At 51.1% G+C, this 25,236-nt stretch overlaps 2 protein-coding genes and 1 long non-coding RNA gene across 5 annotated transcripts in view; 2 read left to right on the plus strand and 1 right to left on the minus strand.

Moving 5' to 3' along the window:
• The window catches only part of LOC310769589, a 51,825-nt gene extending 48,618 nt beyond the window's left edge, over positions 1-3,207 (minus strand). The window contains exons 1-2 of the long non-coding RNA XR_014551711.1: positions 3,131-3,207; positions 2,517-2,970 (exon numbers count right to left, since the gene is read on the minus strand). This is a non-coding gene — a long non-coding RNA (uncharacterized lncRNA). The remainder of the gene's footprint in view (positions 1-2,516; positions 2,971-3,130) is intronic.
• The window catches only part of LOC310769374 (uncharacterized protein), a 100,529-nt gene extending 86,092 nt beyond the window's left edge, over positions 1-14,437 (plus strand). Inside the window, exons 20-21 of the mRNA XM_083628662.1 lie at positions 14,197-14,264; positions 14,419-14,437. The gene's annotated coding sequence lies outside the window, so the exon portion shown is untranslated. The remainder of the gene's footprint in view (positions 1-14,196; positions 14,265-14,418) is intronic.
• A 6,831-nt stretch (positions 14,438-21,268) lies between these two features.
• LOC310769424 (uncharacterized protein) overlaps positions 21,269-25,236 on the plus strand; it is a 291,952-nt gene continuing 287,984 nt past the window's right edge. Inside the window, exons 1-10 of one of the 3 annotated variants that reach the window (XM_083628772.1) lie at positions 21,269-21,508; positions 21,620-21,756; positions 21,942-22,061; positions 22,195-22,309; positions 22,688-22,816; positions 22,980-23,144; positions 23,415-23,573; positions 23,682-23,786; positions 23,904-24,009; positions 24,265-24,627. In XM_083628772.1, coding sequence (XP_083484898.1) covers positions 21,338-21,508; positions 21,620-21,756; positions 21,942-22,061; positions 22,195-22,309; positions 22,688-22,816; positions 22,980-23,144; positions 23,415-23,573; positions 23,682-23,786; positions 23,904-24,009; positions 24,265-24,335 — 1,278 coding nt within the window. In that variant the 5' untranslated portion in view covers positions 21,269-21,337 and the 3' untranslated portion in view covers positions 24,336-24,627. The other 2 variants (XM_083628773.1, XM_083628771.1) reach the window with 2 other exon arrangements.

Here is a 25,236-nt window from a genome sequence, read left to right on the forward strand (position 1 = left end):
TAGGCACTCTCCCAGGGTCACTGCTCAGGGGCGTGCCTTGGGCCCTGGCCTCCATAGGCTTCAGATGGGACCATGCCCCCCAGAATCCTTTGTCGGACTACCCTTCAATATCCGGGGGAGGTGATGGCGCTCCTCCCCCCCATACACCTACATAACAATACCCATATAAATGCCTAACCGCCACTCGAGCAAAGCTCGCCGCCAATACCCTCAGACCTGCAACCAATCCCTAATACCCGCAGATCTGTCAGCCAACCAAACATCGTTTCCCGCATTGGAAAGATGCACGCCATCCTCGTGGTAGAGTGTGGAAAATGTTCAGGCAGGTTCCAACTGGCCCAGACTGGTTGGAACTGGCCCAGACTGGTTGGAACAGGTCTAGGCTGGTTTAAACCAGGCCATGTTGGTTGAAACAGGTCCAAGCCGGTTGGAATCAGTCTAGGCCAGTGTGAACCAGTCTAGGCAGGTTTGTACCGGTCTAGGCCTGTTACCATGCAATATGTGCCATTCACTACTACTGACCTGCTAAACTGGAAAACCCATACCCTGCCTTTTTCTGAAAAGCCTCAAGCTATGCAGGACCTAATGGCCTCAATCATGGTAACCCATCTGCCCACGTGGCAAGATTGCAGGCATCTTTTAATGACCCTCTTCACCACTGAGGAAAGTAGGAGAATAGATGCCACCTCAGAGGGAAACCTAAGGGGGGAGGTGCCACCAGCAGAGCCAAACCCGATGGATGGGTCTGTATTTGGTACACCCTTGCAGATTCAAACCGGCTTGGACCGGCACCAACCGGCCTCAGCTGGTTCAAACCAGCCTGTATCGGTTCCACCCTGTTTGGACCAGTTCAAACCACCCTAGACTTGTTCAGCTTGGACCAGTTCCAACCATTCTCAACAGGTTCCAACCGGCTTGGACCGACACAAACCGGCCTCGACCGGTTCAAACCGGCCTCGATTGGTTCCAACCTGGGTTGGGCTGGTTCCAACTGGCTTGGACGAGACCCAACTTGTATGAACTGGTTGTGACTGGTCTGGGCTGGTTCCAAGTGACATAGTCCTGTTCCAACCAGCCTGGACCTGTTCTAACCAGCTTGGGCTAGTTTCAAATGACCTGCATCTGCTCCAACTGGCCTGGACCTGTTCCAACCTGTATGGGCCAGTTCCAACCCGCTTAGAACTGCTCAAACTGGCTTGGGCCATTTCAAACCGGCCTCAACAGGTTCAAACCAGCTTGGACTGGTTCAAACTGGTATCAAAAGGCTCCAACCGGCTTGGACCGGTTCAAACAGGCCTGGACCGGTTCCAAGCAGCTTGGACCTGTTTCAACCAACCTGGACCGGTTCAAACCAGCCTAGATGTGTTACAAGCCATCTGAGCCAGTTCCAACCAGTCTGGCCCAGTTTAAACTAGTCTGGGTATGTTGGAACTTGCCTGGACTTTTCTCCAACTAGTTTGAGATGGTTTAAACCAGCTTGGACCGGTTCCAACTAGCTGGGACCTGTTGTACTCGGCTTCGACTGGTTCAAACCAGCCTAGACCTGTTCCAACCACTTCAAACCGGTCTGGGGAAGTTGGACCAGTTCAAATTGGTCTGGAGAGGTTGGAATCTGCCTGGACTTTTTCAATCTGGTTTGGGCTGGTTCCTACCATCTTGGAGCTGATCCAACCAGTATGAACTGGTTCCAACAGGTCTGGGCTGGTTCCAAGTGACATAAACCTGTTCCAACCAGCTTGGCTCTGTTCCAACCAGTCTGGGCCAGTTCAAACCAGTCTTGGCAAGTTAGAACCCATCTGGACTTTTTCAACTCGTTTGGTCTGGTTCCAACCATCTTGGATCGGATCCAATCGTTATCAACTGTTTCCAACAGATCAGGGCTGGTTTCAAGAGACATACTCCTGTTCCACCTACCTGGACCTGTTCCAACCAGTCTGAGCTAGTTCCAACCAGTCTGGGCCAGTTCAAACTTTGGACCGGCACATACTGGCCTCGACTGGTTCAAACCGGATTGGACCAGCACAAACCGGCCTAGTCCTGTTCAAAACGGCTTGGACTGGTACAAACCGACCTAGACCGGTTCAAATAGGCCTAGACCTATTCAAACCGGCTTGAACTGGCAAAAACCAGCCTAGACCAGTTAATGCTAGCCTAGACCTTTTCAAACAGGCTTGCACCAGTTCCACCCGGTTTGAACAGGATCTAACTGCCTGGACCTGTTCCAACCTGCTTGGACTGGTTCAAAACAGTCTAGACCTGTTCCTGTGTAAGCTAGTTCCAACCAGTTTGGGCTAGTTCAAAATAGTCTGGGCAAGCTGGAGCCCGCCTGGACCTTTTCTAACTGGTTTGGGCTGGTTCCTACTGGCTTGGACTGGATCCAACCGGTATGAACTGGTTCCAACAGGTCTGGGCTGGTTCCAAGTGACACAGAACTGTTCCAAGCAGCCTTGAACTGTTCAAACCGGCTCAGACGGGTACAAACTGGCCCAGAGCAACTGGCCTGGACCTCCTCCAACCTGTCTGGGCCAGTTCCAACACACTTGGAACTGTTCAAACTGGCTTGGGCCGGTTCAAACCATCCTAGACCGGTTGAAACTGGCCATGACCAGTTCAAACCAGCCTCGACAGGTCTGAACAGCTTCCAACCAGCTTGGACCAGTTCAAACCAACCTAGACAGGTCCCAACCAGTCTGGACAAGTTCAAACTGGTCTAGGCAAGTTGGAACCCACTGGGACCTTTTCCAATTGGTTTGTGCTGATTCCAACTGGCTTGGACTGCATCCAACTGGTATGAAATAGTTCCAACTGGTCTGGGCTGGTTGCAAGCGACATAGACCTGTTCCATCCAGCCTGGACCTGTTCCAACCAGCTTGGGCCGGTTTCAAATGACCTGCACTTGCTCCAAACTGTCTGGGCCAGTTCCAACCCACCTGGAACTGTTCAAACTGGCTTGGGCCGGTTCAAGCCATCCTAGACCAGTTGAAACTGGTCAAGACGGGTTCAAACCAGCCTCGACTGGTTCAAACCAGTTTGGACTGGTTCAAACCAGTTTGGACTGGTTCAAACCAGTTTGGACTGGTTCAAACCAGTCTGAACAGCTTCCAACTGGCTTGGACCGGTTCAAACCAACCTAGACTGGTTCCAACCAGTCTGGACCGGTTCAAACCAGTCTTGACCAGTTAAAACCGGCCAAGACAGGTTCCAACCGGCTTGGACCTGTTTCAACCGACTTGGACTGGTTCAAACCAGCCTAGACCTGTTCCAAACAGTCTGAGCCAGTTCCAACCAGTCCGGGCGAGTTCCAACTGGTCTGGGCAAGTTGGAACCCACATGAACCTTTTCCAACTGGTTTGTGCTGGTTCCAACCGGCTTGGACCAGATCCAACTGGTATGAATTTGTTCCAACTGGTCTGGGCTGGTTCCAAGCGATATAGACCTGTTCCAACTGGCTTGGACCTTGTCTAATCAGCTTGTGCAGGATTCAAATGACCTGCACCTGCTCCAACTGGCTTGGACCAGCACAAACCTGCCTGAACCTGTTCAAACCGGCTTGGACCGGTTCAAACAGGTTTCAACAGGTTCGAACTGGCTTAGACCGGTTCAAACTGGTCTCAACAGGTTCAAACCAGGTTGGACTGGTTCCAACCAGCCTAGACCTGTACGAAACAGCGTGGGCCAGTGTCAAATGACCTACACCTCCTCCAACTATTCTGGACCTCCTCGAAGCAGTCTGGAACTGTTCAAACTGGCTTTGGCCGTCTCAAACCAGTCTAGACCTGTTCAAACCGGCTTGGACCAGCACAAACCGGTGTGGAACAGCACAAACCGGCCTAAACCGGTTCAAACCAGGCTAGACATGTTCAAACCGGCTTGAACCGCTTCCAGACGGTCTCAAAAGGATCCAAACTGCTTGAACCAGGTCAAAACGGCCTCGACCAGTTCAAACCTGCTTGGACCACCACAAACCAGCTGAGACCAGCACAAACCAGCCTAGATCTGTTCCAAGCAGTCTGAGCTAGTTCAAACAAGTCTGGGCCAGTTGAAACCGGTCTGAACATGTTCCAACCGGCTTGAACTGGTTCAAACCACCCTAGACCAGTTCCAACCAGTCTGGACGAGTTCAAACTGGTCTGGGCAAGTTGGAACCCACCAGGACCTTTTCCAACTGGTTTGTGCTGGTTCCCACCGGCTTGGACCAGATCCAACTGGTTTGAACTTGTTCCAACTGGGCTGGGCTGTTTGCAAGCGACATAGACCTGTTACAACCGGCCTGGACCTTTTCTAACCAGCTTCGGCCAGTTTCAAATGACCTGCACCTGCTCCAACTGGCCTGGACCTGCTCCAACCCATCTGGGCCGGTTCCAATCCACTTGAACCTGTTCAAACTGGCTAGGACCAGCACAAACCGGCTTGGACCAGCACAAACCGGCCTAGACCGGTTCAAACCAGCTTGGACGGGTTCAAACCAGCCTAGACTTGTTCATACGGGCTTGGACTGGTTCCAACCGATCTCAACAGGTTCCAACTGGCTTGGACGGGTTCCAACCGGCCTGGACCTGTTCCAACCAACTTGGACCAGTTTCAAATGACCTGGACCTGCACCAACTGGCTTGGATCTGCTCCAAACTGTCTGTGCCCTAACCTGTGGGGTCAGAATTTCAGAAAAAATCTGACATCCTGCAATTGACTCAAAAATGGTGCCAAACTGCTGCAATTCTCCCCTGAAAGGTTTGGCAGTGGAAACAGAATGCTTTTTATCATAGGTGAAGAAATCAACCCTCGACGACTTAACAAGTGAAAAAATTTTTTTTAAGCCCACGGTCACAATTTCGGCAACAATCTGAAATTCTCCAATTAACTCAAAAATGGTGCCAAACTGTTGTAAATTCTCCCCTGAATGGTTTGGCAGTGGAAGCAGAAGGCTTTTTATCACAGGCCAAGAAATCAGCCCTTGACAACTGAACCTGCGGAAAAACATTTTTCTGAAAAAATCCCTAAGCCGCCCGGGGTCACAATTTTAGAAAAAATCTGACATTCTCCAATTCACTCAAAAATGGTGCCAAACGTTTGCAAATGCCTCCCCTGAAAGGTTTGGCGGTCGAAACCGAAGGCTTTTTATCAGAAGACAAGAAATCAGCCCTCGACAACTTAAGCGGCAGAAAAAGATTTTTTTGAACAAATCCCTAAGTCCCGGGGTCACAATTTCATCAAAAATCTCACGTTCTCCAATTCACTCAAAAATGGTACCAAACGGTTGCAAATGCTCCCCTGAAAGGTTTGGCGGTCGAAACAGAAGGCTTTTTATCACAGGACAAGAAATAAGCCTTCGACAACTTTAACCGGCGGAAAAATATTTTTTTGAAAAAGTTCCTAAGCCCCGGGCTCACACTTTCAGAAGAGCAACCAGCAACAGATATTCAGAAACATTGCTGTCTCTGACTGTGGAGGCAGAGTATAGCCATCAAAGCTAGTAACCATCCATAATCCTCTCCCTTCACACCAGATGCTGACAGATTAGTGGGGGAACTCCAAGATTCATGGAAGCTTATATAAATCAAGTGGGAGGTGGAACCCCAAAACAACCCAATGAGTACTGAGCATGCTCAGAATACTGGCTGACTGGTTTGGGACAGGGGGGTGGAATGGAATGGAGCATCCTGGATAAAGACATGACTATTGGGCTAGTATTTTGGAATCTGAACAGGAGTACTTCATACCATAACATTTGTTGCGGACCCCACTTTTAATTATAATTTCTTGCTGTTCTGCCTAGACCCAGTTTACCTGAAGGAGTGTCTCCAGCCCCATCATTCAGCCTGGACACTGAGGCCCAACTCCAAGGGCCTTTTGGCAGTTCCTTCACTGCAAGAAGTGAGGTTACAGTGAAGCAGGCAGAGGGCCTTCATGGTAGTGGCGCCCGCCCTGTGGAATGCCTTCCCATCAGATGTCAAGGAAATAAACAACTACCTGGCTTTTAGAAGAAAACTGAAGGCAGCCCTGTTTAGGGAAGTTTTAAATGTTTGATGTTTTATTGTGTTAAATGAGATTCAGGTGAGGGTCATACGCCTTGTCAATCCCAGCAGGTATATAACAGGCTGATGGCCTGCCCAGGCCGTGAAGAAGGAGCTATTTTGGCAGCAGAATCTTGCTGCCAACTGGTCTGGAAAAAGTCAACAAGACTGCCTGGCCTGTTCTGGATAACCTTTGAGATCAGGATTATAGGCAGTATACAGCTACAATGGCCACTTGAAAACACTACTTGGGCAGAAGGTGGAATCTTTTAAAATCATAGGCCACCCACAACCAGTAGCATTTGGTGGGGGGAGGCACTTAGCATATCTCCCAACGCTGACATCACTGTGGCTTACAAGAAGGTAGAGGAGGAAGGAGGTGAGGTTGATGTGGTGTGAACACACTGGCATGAGCACCAGTTTGGCTGCACTGGTGTGTTTGCACTGTGCCAACCTTACTCAACCCTGCCAGCACCAGCAATGTCAATAGTGGGAGGTCATGTAAGTGCCAGGACCTTACCCTGCCCACAGTGCTAGCAGCAACCCAACATGGAAACCCAACACATAATCCTACTAAATCAAGTTAGTTTAATAGCAGTATTAGGCTAGCAAGATCTTGTGAGATCTTCCTGAAATCTCACAAGATCTCATGAGCTCTGAAAGATCTTGCAGATGGCCACTCACCTTTTCCAGTCGGCACTGCATCCAGTGCTTAACAGCAACTTCGTCCTGAAGCCTCTGTGTCAGAGTCCTTCTACCATTTACCTGGGGTCATTCACAGGCTGACGTCTCTCTCTCTTTTCTCATTTATGGCGCTTATATCCAACTTAGCATCTCAGAGTAGTCTCGAAGCCACTCACCTTTTCCAGTCGGCACTGCGTCCAGTGCTTAACAGCAACTTCATCCTGAAGCCTCCAGGTTCCCTCTGCCTCTATGTCCAAGTCCTTCTACCAGCTGCCTGGGGTCATTCACAGGCCGACGTGTTCTTTCTCTTTTCTCATTTATGGCGCTTATATCCAACCTGGCATCTCAGAGTAGTCTTGAAGCGGTTTCCTATCTAATCAATACAAAATCATAGAACAAAATTGTAGATTTGGAAAGAACCCCAAGGTGCATCTAGTCCAATTGCCTGCAAAACAGGAATCCAATTCAAGAATCCCTTGCAAATGGCCACCCAACCTCTGTGTATAAAAAACCTCCAAAGAAGGAGAGTCCACCACCTTCTGAGGGCATCTGAATTGATATCCCATCTTTTACTCCAAGGAGCTCTAGATGACATACATAGTTCCCGCCTTCTCATTTAATCCCCACAACCTGGCCCCAGGTCACCCAGTGAGCTGCATAGCTGAGTAAAGAGGTATTGGAACCCTAGTCTCTCCCAGGGTTTCCCCTTCTGAGAAAGAGCTCTTCACTTCACTCACAGAAGCTGCTCAGTTCTGCTCCTGGTGAGCAGTTGCTGGTGTGGTTTTTTTTTTAAAAAAAAACCACACAACTGCAAGCATTCTATGATGTCACAGTAGGGGGCTTGCAGGCGCTGGGCAACCAAAGTTGGCATGAGTGTTACACAAATCTTAAGGTGCACACATAGCAGACCTGCACCCTAGAGAAAAAACAATCCTTCACCATTTAAAAATTATAAAATATTCCCTGAAAGAAAAGACACTTTCTTTGAGTTCACAGAGCAATCTTGAAGCCATCTCAACCCTCTTAATGACCCCAGATATTTACTCTGCAGTTGAAGGAAAAACCTTTCCCAATAGTTCTTTTCACTTACAAATCCTTCAAAAGCTATAAACATCTCACATAAATAGGGGTAGATCTGTGACAATTCAAGAACTGAGGTATTTACTGTTTCAAGGGAACGGCTCAGACTGGCCAGGAGAGGGCAACCAGCAAGCATTTTCACGTATCACGACAAGAGAGAAGCCAGGAGACAAGACTGCCTCTTTCTGTGATGTATGTATGATGCTTGTTGGGTGGGCAGTGGTTTTCAACCAGGGTGCTGTGGCACCCTTTGGTGCCTTGAATGATAGTCAAGGGTGCTGTGAGCAACACTGGCTTCTGTCCCTCTTTCCTTCCCTCCCCCCTTGATGCCTTCTTGCATCTCTGCCTCCCAAAGGCTTGCACAGCTGTTTGTTGCAGCACCCCTGGCTACAAGCTCCCCAGGCGAATGGTGCCTCTGGAACTGGCCAGGGGGTACTTCCCAGGTACTTCCCTGTGTGGCAACATGAGGAGGCACCTCTCTTTAGGGAAGGGACGCCAGCTGCGCCTGTCCAGAGGACTCCTAAGGAGAGGGGAGAGGAGAAGAGGGAACACTCCACAAGGGAAGGAGTCAGAAAAAGAACGAGAGGCTGCCAGCTCTGCTGGCAAGGGGTGACATAGCTGGGCTCCTGAGCCTCACAGGACTGCCACAGAAAGAATGTAGTTGGTCAAGGCAGCCGTGGACTCGAAAAAGTCCAAAACCTCTGGGCTAAGAGAATCCCAGCCAGATTGGTGAGGGGTATAAAAAATAAATTATTATTATTATTATTATGGGCAATTTCTCAAGTCGTTACACACACTTGTCTTGGCTCCTCACATCAATGCAACATGTAAGGTGAGAAACTCCATTGCAACAGTAAAATTAAGATCTGCCTTGCTTTGACTGGTTCCTGCCACCGCTCATTTTTCTCTGACCCATCATGGATTTAGCCCCAACCCCAAGAAACTAGTAACTGAAGGAGGTGGGTAGTGGGAATTGAAGCATATGCTTTCTGCATACAACACACCCACAGCCAAGCAGCTCCATCTCATCTGCCCCCAACCCCATACCACCCTCTCTCCTAAAATAGACTGGGGTCACTGTGTCCATCCCAGCAACAGAATTAGCCGTACTGGAAGATTCCTAAAATGTTATTAATCCAGAGTTCAGAGTTAAGAATTCAAAGGTCCAAATATAAAATAAACGTTCATAAATGTACACGGCAAACACATAAGTAAGTACAGGGGAGCAATCCTGTCAGCTTCTTTAGGAGACAACAAGAGTCTGCAAAGCAGGATAGAAATAATAGAAAAAGTATTAAACTGTACATTTCAAAGAATATATATATATTCTTTGCACCCTAGCGTTGCATGGCATTAACATTGTTCTAACCACTAGGCCCCACGGACTCTCCTAAAACCTTGGCACTGAGGCCGGGAATTCCATGTTCTCAACTGTCGTTGCCTAGCAACGGAGCTTGTGACCGTTTGAACTGAGGTTCCGGCATCCTCAGCATCTCGAGGTTGGCAGAGGTGGCCTGTAGTGACCTTGTCATTTAATAGGGTGCCCACTTGCCCTCCTTCTTGACATGGAATGCTCTCTATTTGAGTCTCCAGGTCCAATATAAAAAACATAAGAAGGGAGAGCAGGGACCTTGAAGTTCCCAACAGGTGTTAATCAAGCAAGCAAGCGGAGCTTGTGACCATTTGAACTGAGGTTCCGGCATCCTCAGCATCTCGAGCACACAGGTCACCTTTGTCACAGGTGTGTCATGCCTATGTCCTGGCCATGCCTGCACCCAGTCTTGTTTCTGTACACTCTGGTTTGTTCTCAGTAACCAAAAACATATTATCAACATATACAAGGAGAAAAGTTGTTTTCCTTCATTTGCAAGGAATCGTACAAAACAAAGCGGCACTAATAAAGAAAAATTCCAGGGTGGCAACAGAAAGCAAACTAAAAATGCTTTTGCAGTTCATCAGAACTATCCAGCAATATCAAGTTATAGGAAAACTGGTGCTATTAACAGTAACCCGAGTTGGTTAATAGATTTGGCAACTTCCATGCACATGACGTCTGATCCTAATTCCTCCCCCCCCCAAGAGTTAAATGAGATTCAGGTGAGGGTCATATGCCTTGTCAATCCCAGCAGGTATATATCAGGCCGATGGCCTGCCCAGGCCATGAAGGAGGAGCTATTTTGGCAGCAGAATCTTGCTGCCAACTGGTCTGGAAAAAGTCAACAAGACTGCCTGGCCTGTTCTGGACGACCTTTGAGATCAGGATTATAAGCAGTATTTGGCGGAATAAGTTCAGGAGCAGAGCAACTTCCACTTCTGCAATGGGACTTTCCTTCCTCTCTTCCAACCCTGCACTGTCCCCAAATCTGGGTTTGGGGGAACCCATACAAAGGATTTAGGGAGATCACAGGGGGAAGAGAGAGAGGAAAGTCCCATTGTGGTCCTCTCATGCAATTATTTAATTGAATATCACCCTAAGTCTGCATGTCGAACTGCTGTTAAAAGCACAGCTACAATGGCCGCTTGAAAACACTACTTGGGAAGAAGGGGGAATCTTTTAAAATCATAGGCCACCCACAACCACTAGCATTTGGTGGGGGGAGGCACTTAGCATATCTCCCAACACTGACATCACTGTGGCTTACAAGAAGGCAGAGGAGGAAGGAAGTGAGGTTGATGTGGTGTGAACACACTGGCATGAGCACCAGTTTGGCTGCACTGGTGTGTTTGCACTGTGCCAACCTTACTCAACCCTGCCAGCACCAGCAATGTCAATAGTGGGAGGTCATGTAAGTGTCAGGACCTTACCCTGCCCACAGTGCTAGCAGCAACCCAACATGGAAACCCAACACATAATCCTACTAAATCAAGTTAGTTTAATAGCAGTATTAGGCTAGCAAGATCTTGTGAGATCTTCCTGAAATCTCACAAGATCTCATGAGCTCTGTAAGATCTTGCAGATGGCCACTCACCTTTTCCAGTCGGCACTGCGTCCAGTGCTTAACAGCAACTTCGTCCTGAAGCCTCCAGGTTCCCTCTGCCTCTATGTCCGAGTCCTTCTACCAGCTGCCTGGGGTTATTCACAGGCCGACGTGTTCTTTCTCTTTTCTCATTTATGGCGCTTATATCCAACCTGGCATCTCAGAGTAGTCTTGAAGCGCTTTCCTATCTAATCAATACAAAATCATAGAACAAAATTGTAGATTTGGAAAGAACCCCAAGGTGCATCTAGTCCAATTGCCTGCAAAACAGGAATCCAATCCAAGAATCCCTTGCAAATGGCCACCCAACCTCTGTGTATAAAAAACCTCCAAAGAAGGAGAGTCCACCAATTTCTGAGGGCGTCTGAATTGACATCCCATATTTTACTCCAAGGAGCTCAAGATGGCATACATAGTTCTCATCTTCTCATTTAATCCCCACAAACTGGCCCCAGGTCACCCAGTGAGCTGAGTAAAGAGGTATTGGAACCCTAGTCTCTCCCAGGGTTTCCCCTTCTGAAAAACAGCTCTTCATTTCACTCACAGAAGTTGCTCAGTTCTGCTCCTGGTGAGCAGTTGCTGGTGTGGTTTTTTAAAAAAACACAACTGCAAGCATTCTATGATGTCACGGTAGGGGGCTTGCAGGCACTGGGCAACCAAAGTTGGCATGAGTGTTACACGAATCTTAAGGTGCACACATGCAGACACGCACCCTAGAGAAAAAACAATCCTTCACCATTCAAAAATTATAAAATATTCCCTGAAAGAAAAGACACTTTCTTTGAGTTCACAGAGCAATCCTGAAGACATCTCGACCCTCTTAATGACCCCAGATATTTACTCTGCAGTTGAAGGAAAAACCTTTCCCAATAGTTCTTGTTGTGTATTGAGTCAAAGGATTTTATATCTGTATTATTATTGTCTGTATTTGCATTAGGGTAAAGTAACTGCCTTTTGGTTCCAGAGGGTACAGCTACTATTGGTTCATTTAAGCTGCTGTATTTGGATCCTCTGTCTTATTGGTTTCCTCCAAAAGGCAGGACTGTGATTGCCTGATATTGTTCCCTCCAAAATGTATCCTTTCTAGCTAGTTCCCTGTCCCTATAAATGTAGCTCTCCTCTCCTCAGTCTGTCTTGTTTGCTTTAATAAAGAAGTGTTACTACAGAACTGTCTCCAGCATATTATGTCAAGAGAGCTGAAATCACAAACCCCACGTCACAACAGTTCTTTTCACTTACAAATCCTTCAAAAGCTATAAACATCTCACATAAATAGGGGTAGATCTGTGTCAATAGATTCAAGAACTGAGGTATTTACTGTTTCAAGGGGACGGCTCAGACTAGCCAGAAAAGGGCAACCAGCAAGCATTGTCAGGTATCATGACAAGAGAGAAGCCAGGAGACAAGACTGCCTCTTTCTGTGATGTATGTATGATGCTTGTTGGGTGGGCAGTGGTTTTCAACCAGGGTGCTGTGGCACCCTTTGGTGCCTTGAATGATGGTCAAGGGTGCTGTGAGCAACACTGGCCTCTGTCCCTCTTTCCTTCCCTCCCCCCTTGATGCCTTCTTGCATCTCTGCCTCCCAAAGGCTTGCACAGCTGTTTGTTGCAGCACCCCTGGCTACAAGCTCCCCAGGCGAATGGTGCCTCTGGAACTGGCCAGAGGGTACTTCCCAGGCCCCTGTGTGGCAACATGAGGAGGCACCTCTCTTTAGGGAAGGGGTGGCAGCTGCGGCTGTTCAGAGGACTTCTAAGGAGAGGGGAGAGGAGAAGAGGGAACACTCCACAGCACCACACGGACTCTCCTAGAGCCTTGGCACTGAGGCCGGGAATTCCATGTTCTCAACTGCCGTTGCCTAGCAACGGAGCTTGTGACCGTTTGAACTGAGGTTCCGGCATCCTCAGCTTCTCGAGGTTGGCAGAGGTGGCCTGTAGTGACCTTCGCGCAGTCATTACAGTAGAGGATGGCGTCCCGAAGACTCCTGGATGTAAGTGGAGGTTGCCATGGCCAGGGGACTTAACTCTGGACCCTAGATTAATGGTATTGAAGGGCCATTAGAATATTGTTCTCTATATGAATCCCAAAAACTCTTTTAGGCATTTTCTCCTCTCTCAGATGTTAGAGTAAAAATGGGCCTCTCTCTCTGGAATGTCTGGCTTACATGGGTAGAAGATAAGATCAAAGTTGAATGGGTGTTATTGTAACCCCAGACCGGGGGAGGCTGAAAAGGAAGAGGCAAACTGAAAAGGAGGAGGGAAACACAAGAAACAAAGCCCCATCTTATTGCTATTAGTGTAATTCACATGTTTTACATGTGAACACGTGTCTATGCATTCTAAGGGGTATAAAAAGTGGCCCACCCTTGCTGGGGTGTGCAGGTTGCGAGCTTATCGCTCTGTACCTTTGTTCTGCATATGCATTTCAAATAAAACCCTGTTAATAACCTGCAAGGATGTTTTGCCGCTTTGTGTGAATCTGTGCTCCAGGGACCCAATAGCAGATATGGAACAGGTCCTACAGTATCACCAAGTTTGGCAAAGAGCTATCCAAAGTCAAAGAAAGGGTTGAGCTTTGCCCAAGTTTTTGGAAGGGGAGAAGGAATACCAAAAAGGAAAATTCAGTGTCCTATATTGATTTTGAACAGAGGATTCCTTCTGATTTATGTACATGTGAATCTGGAAGAGACTTCATTTCTATTTATACATGCTGGATGTTATCTTAGTACTATAGTTTGGAAGGGAAAGGGGAAAACAGAAGAAGAAAAGAAAGTGTGAGTGGCTGGCCCAGTGGAGGGGAAGGGGGTACCGGGTGGAGCTGGTTTTTCTGCAGAGCTGAGGCAGGGAGCCCTGCTGCCCACCTGTCCACAGAGTCCATCACAGGAAAGGACTGCTCCCAGGTGCAGGCGAGGGAGAGATAGGAGCCCTGGCGGAGCTCTGCTCCTGGAGGAAGGACGGATGAGAAACAGCGCCATGGGCTCTGCTGAGACAGGCCAGCTCCCTCAGGTCTCCTCTCCCCCAACTGTTATCTGGGGGCAGCCATTTTAGCAGGCTGCCTCAGTGGGAGAGATGACAACAGCATTTTAGACACTGGGTGGGGCCTGAGCTTGTGAGTTGTCTTTTCGTCTGGCCTCCTTGCCCCCTTTCTTTGTTTGTTGTATTTCTGTTGGTCAGATTGCTTCTTACAATAGAAGTCTGTCATTGGGGAGTTCCTTGCATTTGATTTCATGGAAGGCTCTCTTGGAGCCTTTTTGGCTTAAGAGAGGGGTACAAATGCTCTAAATTAATAGAAGGATGAATAAGGTCTCTAAGGAAATGGAGGACAGAGATTTTCAGTTTGTTTCCCAACCTACCTCATCTGCGCTTTCCTGATCAACACAAGAACATGAATGGGTCTGATCCATTCTTCACAGTCTGATGTTCCTGTTTCTCTTTTCTCTTGGACAGGGAATTGATTTTGATGAAGATCAAATATTGGAAATCAGCCTGGAAGATGGGGAGGATCTTCCTCCAAGGTAATCCTGTGCTAATCCTCTCCCCCATAATCAATTGCTTTCAAAAACAAAACAAAACACCCGGTCCATTTCTATGGTGGTGGTGCTTGGGGTCTTTGAAGGATGGGAGGCAATAAACCCTTTTTACAAAAGTGCTACTCCTCTCTCCCCTCAGCATCCCAACCACAGCTTCTCCGGATGCGGCTGATCTTCCTCCTCAAAGTGTCAGCAAGGAACAGCTGGAGACCGGACTTACGGAGGTCGTCGCCACAATGAAGAGTGGGAAGATCCGAAGGAAGGCGCTCCGAGATCTTTCCGCCCTCCTGCAGAAGATCCAGGAATATGTGAGTTAAAAGTCTGGTAGTTGTTTTTCTCTTTGACATCTGGTGGGAGGGTGTTCCACAGGGAGGGCGCCACTACCGAGAAGGCCCTCTGCCTGGTTCCCTGTAACTTGGCTTCTCGCAGTGAAGGAACCGCCAGAAGGCCCTCGGTGCTGGACCTCAGTGTCCGGGTAGAACGATGGGGGTGGAGACGCTCCTTCAGATATACTGGACAGAGGCCACTTAGGGCTTTAAAGGTCAGCATCAACACTTTGAATTGTGCTTGGAAACGTACTGGGAGCCAATGTAGGTCTTTCAAGACCGGTGTTATATGGTCTTGGCGGCCACTTCCAGTCACCAGTCTGGCTACCGCATTCTGGATTAGTTGTAGTTTCCAGGTCACCTTCAAAGGTAGCCGCACGTGGAGCGCAGTGCAGTAGTCCAAGCGGGAGATAACCAGAGCATGCACCACTCTGGCGAGACAGTCCGCAGGCAGATAGGGTCTCAGCCTGCGTACCAGATGGAGCTGGTAGACAGCTGCCCTGGACACAGATTTGACTTGTGCCTCCATAGACAGCTGTGAGGCCAAAATGACTCCCAGGCTGTGCACCTGGTCCTTCAGGGGCACAGTTACCCCATTCAGGACCAGGGAATCCTCCATACCTGCCTGCCTCCTGTCCCCCCAAAACAGTATTTCTGTCTTGTCAGGATTCAATCTCAATCTGTTAGCCGCCATTCATCCTCCAACCGCCTCCAGACACTCACACAGGACCTTCACCACTTCCACTGGTTCTGATCTGAAAGAGAGGTAGAGCTGGGTATCATCCACATAGTGATGAACACGCAGACCAAACCCCCTGATGATCTCTCCCAGCGGCTGCATGTAGATGTTGAAAAGCATGGGGAAGAGGACAGAACCCTGAGGCACCACACAAGTGAGAGCACAGGGGTCTGAACACTCACCCCCCACCACCACTTTCTGAGCACGGCCCAGGAGGAAGGAGCGGAATCACTGTATGACAGTGCTCCCAGCTCCCAGCCCCTCAAGACGGTCCAGAAGGATGTTATGGTCGATGGTATCAAACGCCGCTGAGAGATCCAGCAGAACTAGGAAACAGCTCTCACCTTTGTCCCTAGCTTGCCAGAGATCATCAACCAGTGCGACCAAGGCAGTTTCAGTCCCATGATGAGGCCTGAATCCCAACTGGAAGGGATTCAAATGGTCCGCTTCTTCCAGGCGTGCCTGGAGTTGTTCAGCAACCACTCGCTCAATCACCTTGCCCAAGAATGGAAGATTTGAGACTGGGAGATAATTGGCCATCGTGGCCGCATCTAAAGATGTTTTTTTAAGAAGCGGTTTAATAACCGCCTCTTTCAGCAGGTCTGGGAAGGCTCCCTCACGGAGGGAAGCATTCACCACCCCACGAAGCCCATCACCCAGCCCTTCTCGGCTAGCTTTTATAAGCCAGGATGGGCAAGCATCAAGGAGACAGGTGGTTGGTTTCACTCGTCCAAGCAGTCTGTCCACATCCTCGGAGGTAACAGATTGGAATTGATCCCACGCAATTTGACTAGACAGGACCCTAGCACTCTCCCACTCCAGCTGTGCTCCCACGGTGGCGTCTACCTCTTCCTGAATCTGAGCGACTTTATCTGCAAAAAACTTTGCAAAATCATTGCAGGAGATCATGTGGCCCGTACTGGGCCCCGATGTAGAAGGTGGTTCTGCTAAATTGCGAACCACCTGAAAAAGTCTCCTGCTGCTGTTTTCTGCTGGGTCTTCCCAATAGGACGCATGGTGCAAACTAATGACTTCCTAAAAATCACTGCAACCCCCCCACCCACCCACAAGGCCTGGGTTGCTGTGTGTAAGAGAAACCTGATGGACAAGGAGCGGCAAGGACAGGCCCATCTGCTTCATCCAACTAAGACTCTGTTACACATGCCAGGTCAAGTCCTCCATCCACGATCAAGTCATGGATGGCAGTGGTTTTATGAATCATTGACCTGGCATTGCACAGCAGCACCCTCAGGTCATGTGGGTATCCCTTATTGATTCTAGTATCCGTCCCGTCAGGACCAGACCCGGAGGCAGGGATAGTCCTCAAACAACGACTAAACCTGCCTCCTCTGTAATGACATGGTCTGGTCTTAGCGTAACTCGTCCTCCTACCCGGGATCACTGAGATCGGTTGTCCCAGCGCATCCCCCTCCCCCCCGTGGAACATGCCCCAGCAATTCTGTTGGCTGGGACCCTCTCCCCAGCCGCCCCGACCCCTTCCTTAAGATCCAAATAAAATCTTTAAAAAAACCAACTCAGAAAATAATAAAACAATACAAACAAAAAACTGTAAAAATTACAAATCCATCAAAATGAAACAAATTCCCAAGCCCAACCAAACATCCACCCCACAACAACCCCCACATACAAAAAAGTCAAAAGGGAAAGGAAAAATTTAAAATATTTTAAAAAGAACTCTGCACCCCTCCGGGTCCTCCTGCGCAGCAGCAGCAGTGACAACAACAATCCTTCTGACGCTTCAGACCCCACCCTGGGCCAGGTGGTGAGTGGCAGGAGCAGGGCCCTCAGGCACTCACACAGGGGAGTCCTCCTGGCCAGCACAGCAGTAGCAGTCCTTATGAGGCTTCAGGCCCCGCCCAGGGCCAGGTGGTGAGTGGCAGGAGCAGGGCCCTCAGGCAATCACACAGGGGAGTCCTCCTGGCCAGCACAGCAGTAGCAGTCCTTATGAGGCTTCAGGCCCCGCCCAGGGCCAGGTGGTGAGTGGCAGGAGCAGGGCCCTCAGGCACCCACACAGGGGAGTCCTCCTGGCCAGCACAGCAGTAGCAGTCCTTATGAGGCTTCAGGCCCCGCCCAGGGCCAGGTGGTGAGTGGCAGGAGCAAGGCCCTCAGGCACTCACACAGGGGAGTCCTCCTGGCCAGCACAGCAGTAGCAGTCCTTATGAGGCTTCAGGCCCCACCCTGGGCCAGGTGGTGAGTGGCAGGAGCAGGGCCCTCAGGCACTCACACAGGGGAGTCCTCCTGGCCAGCACAGCAGTAGCAGTCCTTATGAGGCTTCAGGCCCCACCCTGGGCCAGGTGGTGAGTGGCAGGAGCAGGGCCCTCAGGCACTCACACAGGGGAGTCCTCCTGGCCAGCACAGCAGTAGCAGTCCTTATGAGGCTTCAGGCCCCACCCTGGGCCAGGTGGTGAGTGGCAGGAGCAGGGCCCTGAGGCACTCACACAGAGGAGTCCTCCTTGGCAACACAGCAGTAGCAGTCCTTATGAGGCCTGTCAGGCCCCGTCTTAGGCCAGGTGGTGAGTGGCAGGAGGAGGGCCCTCAGGCACTCACACAGGGGAATCCTCCTGGCCAGCACAGCAGTAGCAGTCCTTATGAGACATGTCACACCCCGCCCTGGGCCAGGTGGTGAGTTGCAGGAGCAGGGCCCTCAGACACTCACACAGGGGAATCCTCCCGGCCAGCGCAGCAGTAGCAGTCCTTATGAGGCTTCAGGCCCCACCCTGGGCCAGGTGGTGAGTGGCAGGAGCAGGGCCCTCAGGCACTCAGACAGGGGAATCCTCCTGGGCAGCACAGCAGTAGCAGTCCTTATGAGGCTTCAGGCCCCGCCCAGGGCCAGGTGGTGAGTGGCAGGAGCAGGGCCCTCAGGCACTCACACAGGGGAGTCCTCCTGGCCAGCACAGCAGTAGCAGTCCTTATGAGGCTTCAGGCCCCACCCTGGGCCAGGTGGTGAGTGGCAGGAGCAGGGCCCTCAGGCACTCACACAGGGGAATCCTCCCGGCCAGCGCAGCAGTAGCAGTCCTTATGAGGCTTCAGGCCCCACCCTGGGCCAGGTGGTGAGTGGCAGGAGCAGGGCCCTCAGGCACTCACACAGGGGAATCCTCCTGGGCAGCACAGCAGTAGCAGTCCTTATGAGCCCTGTCAGACCCCGCCCTGGGCCAGGTGGTGAGTTGCAGGAGCAGGGCCCTCAGGCACTCACACAGGGGAATCCTCCCGGCCAGCGCAGCAGTAGCAGTCCTTATGAGGCTTCAGGCCCCACCCTGGGCCAGGTGGTGAGTGGCAGGAGCAGGGCCCTCAGGCACTCAGACAGGGGAATCCTCCTGGGCAGCACAGCAGTAGCAGTCCTTATGAGGCTTCAGGCCCCGCCCAGGGCCAGGTGGTGAGTGGCAGGAGCAGGGCCCTCAGGCACTCACACAGGGGAGTCCTCCTGGCCAGCACAGCAGTAGCAGTCCTTATGAGGCTTCAGGCCCCACCCTGGGCCAGGTGGTGAGTGGCAGGAGCAGGGCCCTCAGGCACTCACACAGGGGAATCCTCCCGGCCAGCGCAGCAGTAGCAGTCCTTATGAGGCTTCAGGCCCCACCCTGGGCCAGGTGGTGAGTGGCAGGAGCAGGGCCCTCAGGCACTCACACAGGGGAATCCTCCTGGGCAGCACAGCAGTAGTAGTCCTTATGAGCCCTGTCAGACCCCGCCCTGGGCCAGGTGGTGAGTTGCAGGAGCAGGGCCCTCAGGCACTCACACAGGGGAATCCTCCCGGCCAGCGCAGCAGTAGCAGTCCTTATGAGGCTTCAGGCCCCACCCTGGGCTAGGTGGTGAGTTGCAGGAGCAGGGCCCTCAGACACTCACACAGGGGAATCCTCCCGGCCAGCGCAGCAGTAGCAGTCCTTTTGAGGCTTCCGGCCCCACCCTGGGCCAGGTGGTGAGTGGCAGGAGCAGGGCCCTCAGGCAATCACACAGGGGAATCCTCCCGGCCAGCGCAGCAGTAGCAGTCCTTATGAGGCTTCCGGCCCCACCCTGGGCCAGGTGGTGAGTTGCAGGAGCAGGGCCCTCAGACACTCACACAGGGGAATCCTCCCGGCCAGCGCAGCAGTAGCAGTCCTTATGAGGCTTCAGGCCCCACCCTGGGCCAGGTGGTGAGTGGCAGGAGCAGGGCCCTCAGGCAATCACACAGGGGAATCCTCCCGGCCAGCGCAGCAGTAGCAGTCCTTATGAGGCTTCAGGCCCCGCCCTGGGCCAGGTGGTGAGTGGCAGGAGCAGGGCCCTCAGGCAATCACACAGGAGAGTCCTCCTGGCCAGCACAGCAGTAGCAGTCCTTATGAGGCTTCAGGCCCCGCCCTGGGCCAGGTGGTGAGTGGCAGGAGCAGGGCCCTCAGGCATTCACCCAGGGGAAGCATTGCATCCATGCAGGGCTGTCAAGGCCTTCAGGCTGCTCTTTCTAGGCCCACCCTGCAAGGTGCCCAAGGGACAATTACGCACCCCACACATACCCAATTTTGAGAACAGAGCTGGGCCATAGCAGAACGAATCCCAGTGAGTAAAACAGCTGATAAAAGAAGTAAAAAGCAAACATCAAGAAAAGAGGGGTGGGAAGTCAAAAAGAAATGGGTTTTTTCTGTATAGGATGCTAAATGTTTTGGAATGTTTGGAAGATTTAATAAAAATGTTATAGGAAAAATGGTGATGGGTTGCTTCTCTTATCAGTCCCTTCTCTGGGTTTCTTCTCAGCCATCGGAAGCGCTTCCTGCATCCTCCCTTGGCCAGCTGGTGGCTATTTCCTCTCTGTGCGCACTGGATCCGGACCCGGAGTGCGGGCAGCGGGCAGCAGAGGCCCTCTGCCATCTTCTGCCCATTCTGCAGCGCAACGAAGGTAAGACTGGAAGAATGCATCCCAGCATGGGTTGGGGTGAGGAAGACCCAAACTAACCCTTTGGCTTTCCTTTGCAGAGACACTGGCAGGAACGTTAAGCAACCAAATACTTATCACCAGAGCTGAGAAGGTCCTCAAATCCACTGGAGGACCGGTTCCTGAATTGTTCGTGAATAATTGTTACCATCTTGCCAGCGTAAGTCGCTGTCTCTCAAGCCACATGTTCTGGGTTCCGCAGAGGCAGCACCTGGGCTTTCTGCTCCCCAGCCCTGCCCTGTGGGCATCTCTGACCTTCCTCTCTCGCTTTCAGGTCTTTGGCGCCTTTCTCCCTGCGGAGCAGCTCTTGGAGGCCATGTGCTTCCTGGCCAGAGACCTAGTTGTCGAGAGCAGCTTCAACCCACTGGATATCTCCCACTTACTGCAAGAATTCATCAAGCAGTTTGGCGGCACAAAAGTGGAGGTAAGGTGTCTGCAAAGGTAGGAGAGAAGAAGATTCTCCGCTTTGGTGTAGGGGAGGCAACTTCATGCCATTGGGTGGCCAGGACACATGTTAGTTGAAAGGGGCCTGGCAATGTCAGGACAAGAATCTCAGCCAAGGGTCCTGAGAAACATGGGTTCAGGGAATGGGGAATTCTCCTCCTTCTGGGAGCAGACTGGCAAGCTTCTTCTCTTGGCCCACAATGGATAGGGGAACTGGCGCCCTGGAGCTACCTGGGTCCAATACTCCCAAGGACCCTGAGTGGTACCATGGAAGGAAGATGGCTGTGGTGGCACAGGTCAAGGGTCCCTCTTTCAATGAGGGATGGAGGGATCTGCCTGCGGACAGCCCCACTTCCTTGTACTTTCCAAGCAACCCTCTCCTTTTCTCTGACAGGTGAAGGTGCTGCTGGAGGCCTTCTATAAGATCGCCCAGGGGCCTAGAGTGCAAGGCAGAGACATGGCCGTCGTTGCTTTGTCCACCCTGTCACACCAGCACCTGGTGAAAGTGGTGGAATACCTCTTCCAGTTTCTCTTCAGGTATGGAGCCCTCCAGGTTCGACTGGGCTAAGGGGAAGGTTGGCAAGCTGCAGGGCTTGCTCAGAAAGCCCTTGCTGCCATTTCCTCTCTCTGGAGCATGGCAGCAAGCAGAAGACTTGAATCTGACCATTGCTTTTGTTTTTGCATTCACAGAGACTGTGAGAGAGTGTGGAAGGAGGTTTTAGCATCGGCCGAACCAGACCAACTGATCCATGTCATGGCCAAGCAGATTTACCAAAGCCCCTTGGCGGAATCTGCCACCCAAGTGGTAAGGACCAACCACCTGCTTTCTGGCTTCCTTCTTCCCAGGGTAATATCTAGGGGTTCCCGTATTCAGCAGAAAAGCAGGGAAAGTGACTTGCACCTCTCTCTCTTCCAGCAACATCTCACCAGCCTGTTGCACGCCATCCTCAGGATGGAGGACTACAAGGCAGCTGTGCGCCAGAACTTCCCACAGCTGCTGATCGCTCTCCTGGGGATGGTTATGAACTACCACTACGACCAGGAATTCCTCGGGTGAGTAGTGTGTTGCAAAGGGACCAATGGAGTCCTTTCCCCTTCAACCTCGGGGGGTTTCCAGTCCAGCTTGGTTTTCCAAGGGAGGCTCTCCTTCAGGCGGCTGCTAGGGAGGAAGGATGGGGAAGGAATTTGAGTGTGTGGCAATGACCCTCCTGGTAAAACTGGCCTTGCTTTGGTTCCAGAGGGGCTAAGGAAGTTCTGCACCTCCTTCTTGGCACCACTGGAGAGGAAGTAGAGACGGCCATCGTCGACCAACTTTTCTGCCGGGAGAATTTCAGCCAGGGGTTGTCTGCCATGGTGAGGTAAGAGGAAGAACAGGGTAACCTTCCCCAGTGGTCTGGCAAACAGAGCTGAAGGCACGGGGTTGGACTGTGCCCCTGTTTGCTTCCTGCGGTGTCTTTCCCTTCCTTACCAAGATCTGCTTCTCCATTTCAGAGCTATCGGAAAGCGACGCTGGTGGATCCCTCCCATGGCGGAAAATATCACCGCTGCTCTCGAGGACCGGGCATTTGCCGGAATGCCACAAGTTGCGGCAGCTATCTACATCGAGGTGAGGGGGACTGAGGTGCAGGAGGAAATGTGTGCAGCAAGGAGGCCCTGGCTTGGTTTCGGTCGAGTGTTGGACTTTGTGTTCTTTAGCTCCCTTTGTGTCCTTGGTTCCCCAACCAGCCTTCATCAGAATTTGGACCTTGCAGTTGCCTTTACCTTCCAAATTCTGTGGGTTATGTCAAGGCTACTTTGAGCCTAAGGACTGTTGCCTGTTTTAGTGCTCCTCAGAGTAGACCCATTGGATATGATGTACATGACAAACTTTGATCCATTCACTTCAGTGGGTTTGCTCTGTGCAGAATTGCAAATGGTGGGTAAAAGGAGAATGTGCCTCAGCCTCTCATCACTGAAGAGTTTCTTTCTCTTTGGGCCTCTTTAGCTGCTCAGCTGCCATCTGCTTCCCTGTGAGGATACACTGGAGCAGCTCTTCAACTGGCTGGAACATGACTACCTGCAAGTCCGGAAGCTCAGCATCAGAGGGATATCCCTGCTTCTGGACTCTGACATGGCAAGTGATGCTCAGAGGGAGGGAGGGAGGGAGGGAGGGAGGGTGGTACAGATCTCGATTCTAATCATGGCCCAGCACTCTTTTGCTGGCACAATACTGAAGAGCCTGTGCTAAAAGGCGTGAGGCATTTCAGACCTTTGAAAAGATTCTCTCTTTTGTGTAGGATCCTTCGCTTCTGCGGCTCTTGCTGCTGGATTCCCTCCTTTATGCAAAAGCCGATGTCCTCCCAGAGTTGATAGAGCTGGTACACCGAGCCTACCTCTCCGGGGACCTGGGAGAGGAAGAGCTGAAGATGCTGGCGGCAACTTACTGCGGTCTGGTTGCCCATGTGAGTATGAGAGAAAACATGACATCACACACGGTGGAGAAGGAATGCTTTGGAAGAGGAAGGGTGGGGTTTAGACTGGCATGCAGCGGAGATGTTCTGGCTTCAGGAGGCTGTTCTTCTGGAGCACCTTCTCTTGGAGGAGAGTCACCCCACCCCCAGTCTCCCCCAGGAGGAGGACAGGGGTCTGAGCAGCCTCAAAACACCCCAGTGGGCAGGAGAAAGGAAACTGCTCTGATGAGAAACACAGTCTCTGATGTTTTCTGCCTACAGGAGGAAGACTCCGTCCGGGCATCAGCCATCCAACATCTGGGGCTGCTTCGAGGCTGGGTGAGAGACCAAAGGCTTCCCATAACATCAACAGAAGAAGAAGCCATTAACGAACTGGTTGTCGTCCTCATTCGCCTCGAAGACGAGGATGAGGTGGCCAAGGTAAGGGCCAAAGAGGTGGAATTATGCAGTAGGAGGGAGGGATTGTTCTCAGGAGCTTCCAAGACTATGTACTGCAATTTGTAACCCTCTTCTCTTCTTGTGTTGCAGGCCGCAAGGAGGGCTCTTTCCCATCTAGCCCCAGAAGTCAAGTGGTGGGCTCATCCCAACAAATTTAGCCTCCACTTTGCTCTCCACCAGGCTGCCAAGCATCTGGTAAGGTCCCTCTGCTTCATTGGCAGCTTTGCCCAGGGATGTCTTTGGGAGTGCAAGGCTCTTCTGCCATGCTCTCAAGCCTCTCTGATGCCACTTCTCCTTTGTCTTTGCCCACAGAGCAAGACCTTCAGCAAGGACATCCTTCGGAGTGCTGCCTTGTTATGTACGAAGCTGTCTGCAAACAGGATGCCAGCAGTCTCCAGGATGGCAGCTCTGCTTCTGGGTAAGTCAAGCAACGTCCTTCCCTGGTAGGGATGGACAGAAATGTCTTGGTAATGATGGCAGGGAGGCTGGCCATGTCCCCAGGTCACCTGCTAGGTAGGCCTCCATCTGTGCCCAGATCTTGCTCTGAGTGCTTCGCGAGGGTGGAGGCCTCTAGATGCAGCAGAGCATACCTGTCTTCCTTCCAAGCTGCCTCTGTCTCTGCTTGCTTTGCACCGAGATGATGTCCCTTTTCTTGCCCTCTCTGTCTCTCTAGGTCATCTGGCTTTCCAGGATGCCGGTTTCATCCATAATCAAGACATGGCATCCTATGACACATGTGAGTGAGACGTACGGAGGTCAGGGAGGGCTGCTTCTGCTGAGAAAGGTCTTCAGGGGAAGGCAAATTCCCAGATGTATGTTCAGACAGAGGTGCCACAAGATGAACATGCAAAGAGGAATGGAATGTGACTTCACTGCTCTCTCACACACACAAACACACCTGATGGCTGTTTTCATATTGTTGATGGATGGCTCTTTTCCTGTGCATCTTCACCTTGCTCAACCTTTCTCCCTTTCCACTCAGGGCTGGAAGAGATGCAGCAGCACGACGAAGAAGGGCTCAGGCAGACAGGGAGGAGCTGCCGGAACATCATGCAGCGGGCCTATAGACATCAGGAAGAAGGAAGGGTCCAGCGCTTTTTGAGGAGGATGCTCCACTGCGTTCACAGGGAACCTTACCCACAGGACTTCCTGAGCTGCATGCCAGGTGAGGCATCTAGTGGGCTATTGGGACATCTGGTCGGCTGTTTGGATGGGACGTTTCTCAACGAGCCCCTTTCTCCTCCTGACAGAACATCCGGAGTAGCGCCAGGCCAAGGCAACGCGGACACCAGAGTTGTGCTGCAGAGATACCATCTTCTGCTCTCCGCAGGATCCAGTCTGGACCAGCGCCAGGAACATCACCGCCATCAGGATCGACCAAGAGGAGTGGTGCTGCCCTCACGACCCTCCGTACACAGTGGTAGGAAACCTTTTTGTTGTTGTTTTGTTTCTTGTTGATGTTGTTTTTGATTGTTGATTTTATTGATTTGAATCTCAGGGTGGTCCACAACACCGAGTATACGAAGCACAAAATACATAATAAGAATAATCACGGCACAAAATTCATAATAAAAATATCAGAACATAATATAAATTAAAATAATAAATACCTACTAAAAATAGCCACAAGACTAATGTATGCACA

This window comes from Podarcis filfolensis, assembly GCF_964270895.1.
Source record: "Podarcis filfolensis genome assembly, chromosome: 8".
In the NCBI taxonomy this organism is placed as follows: domain Eukaryota; kingdom Metazoa; phylum Chordata; class Lepidosauria; order Squamata; family Lacertidae; genus Podarcis; species Podarcis filfolensis.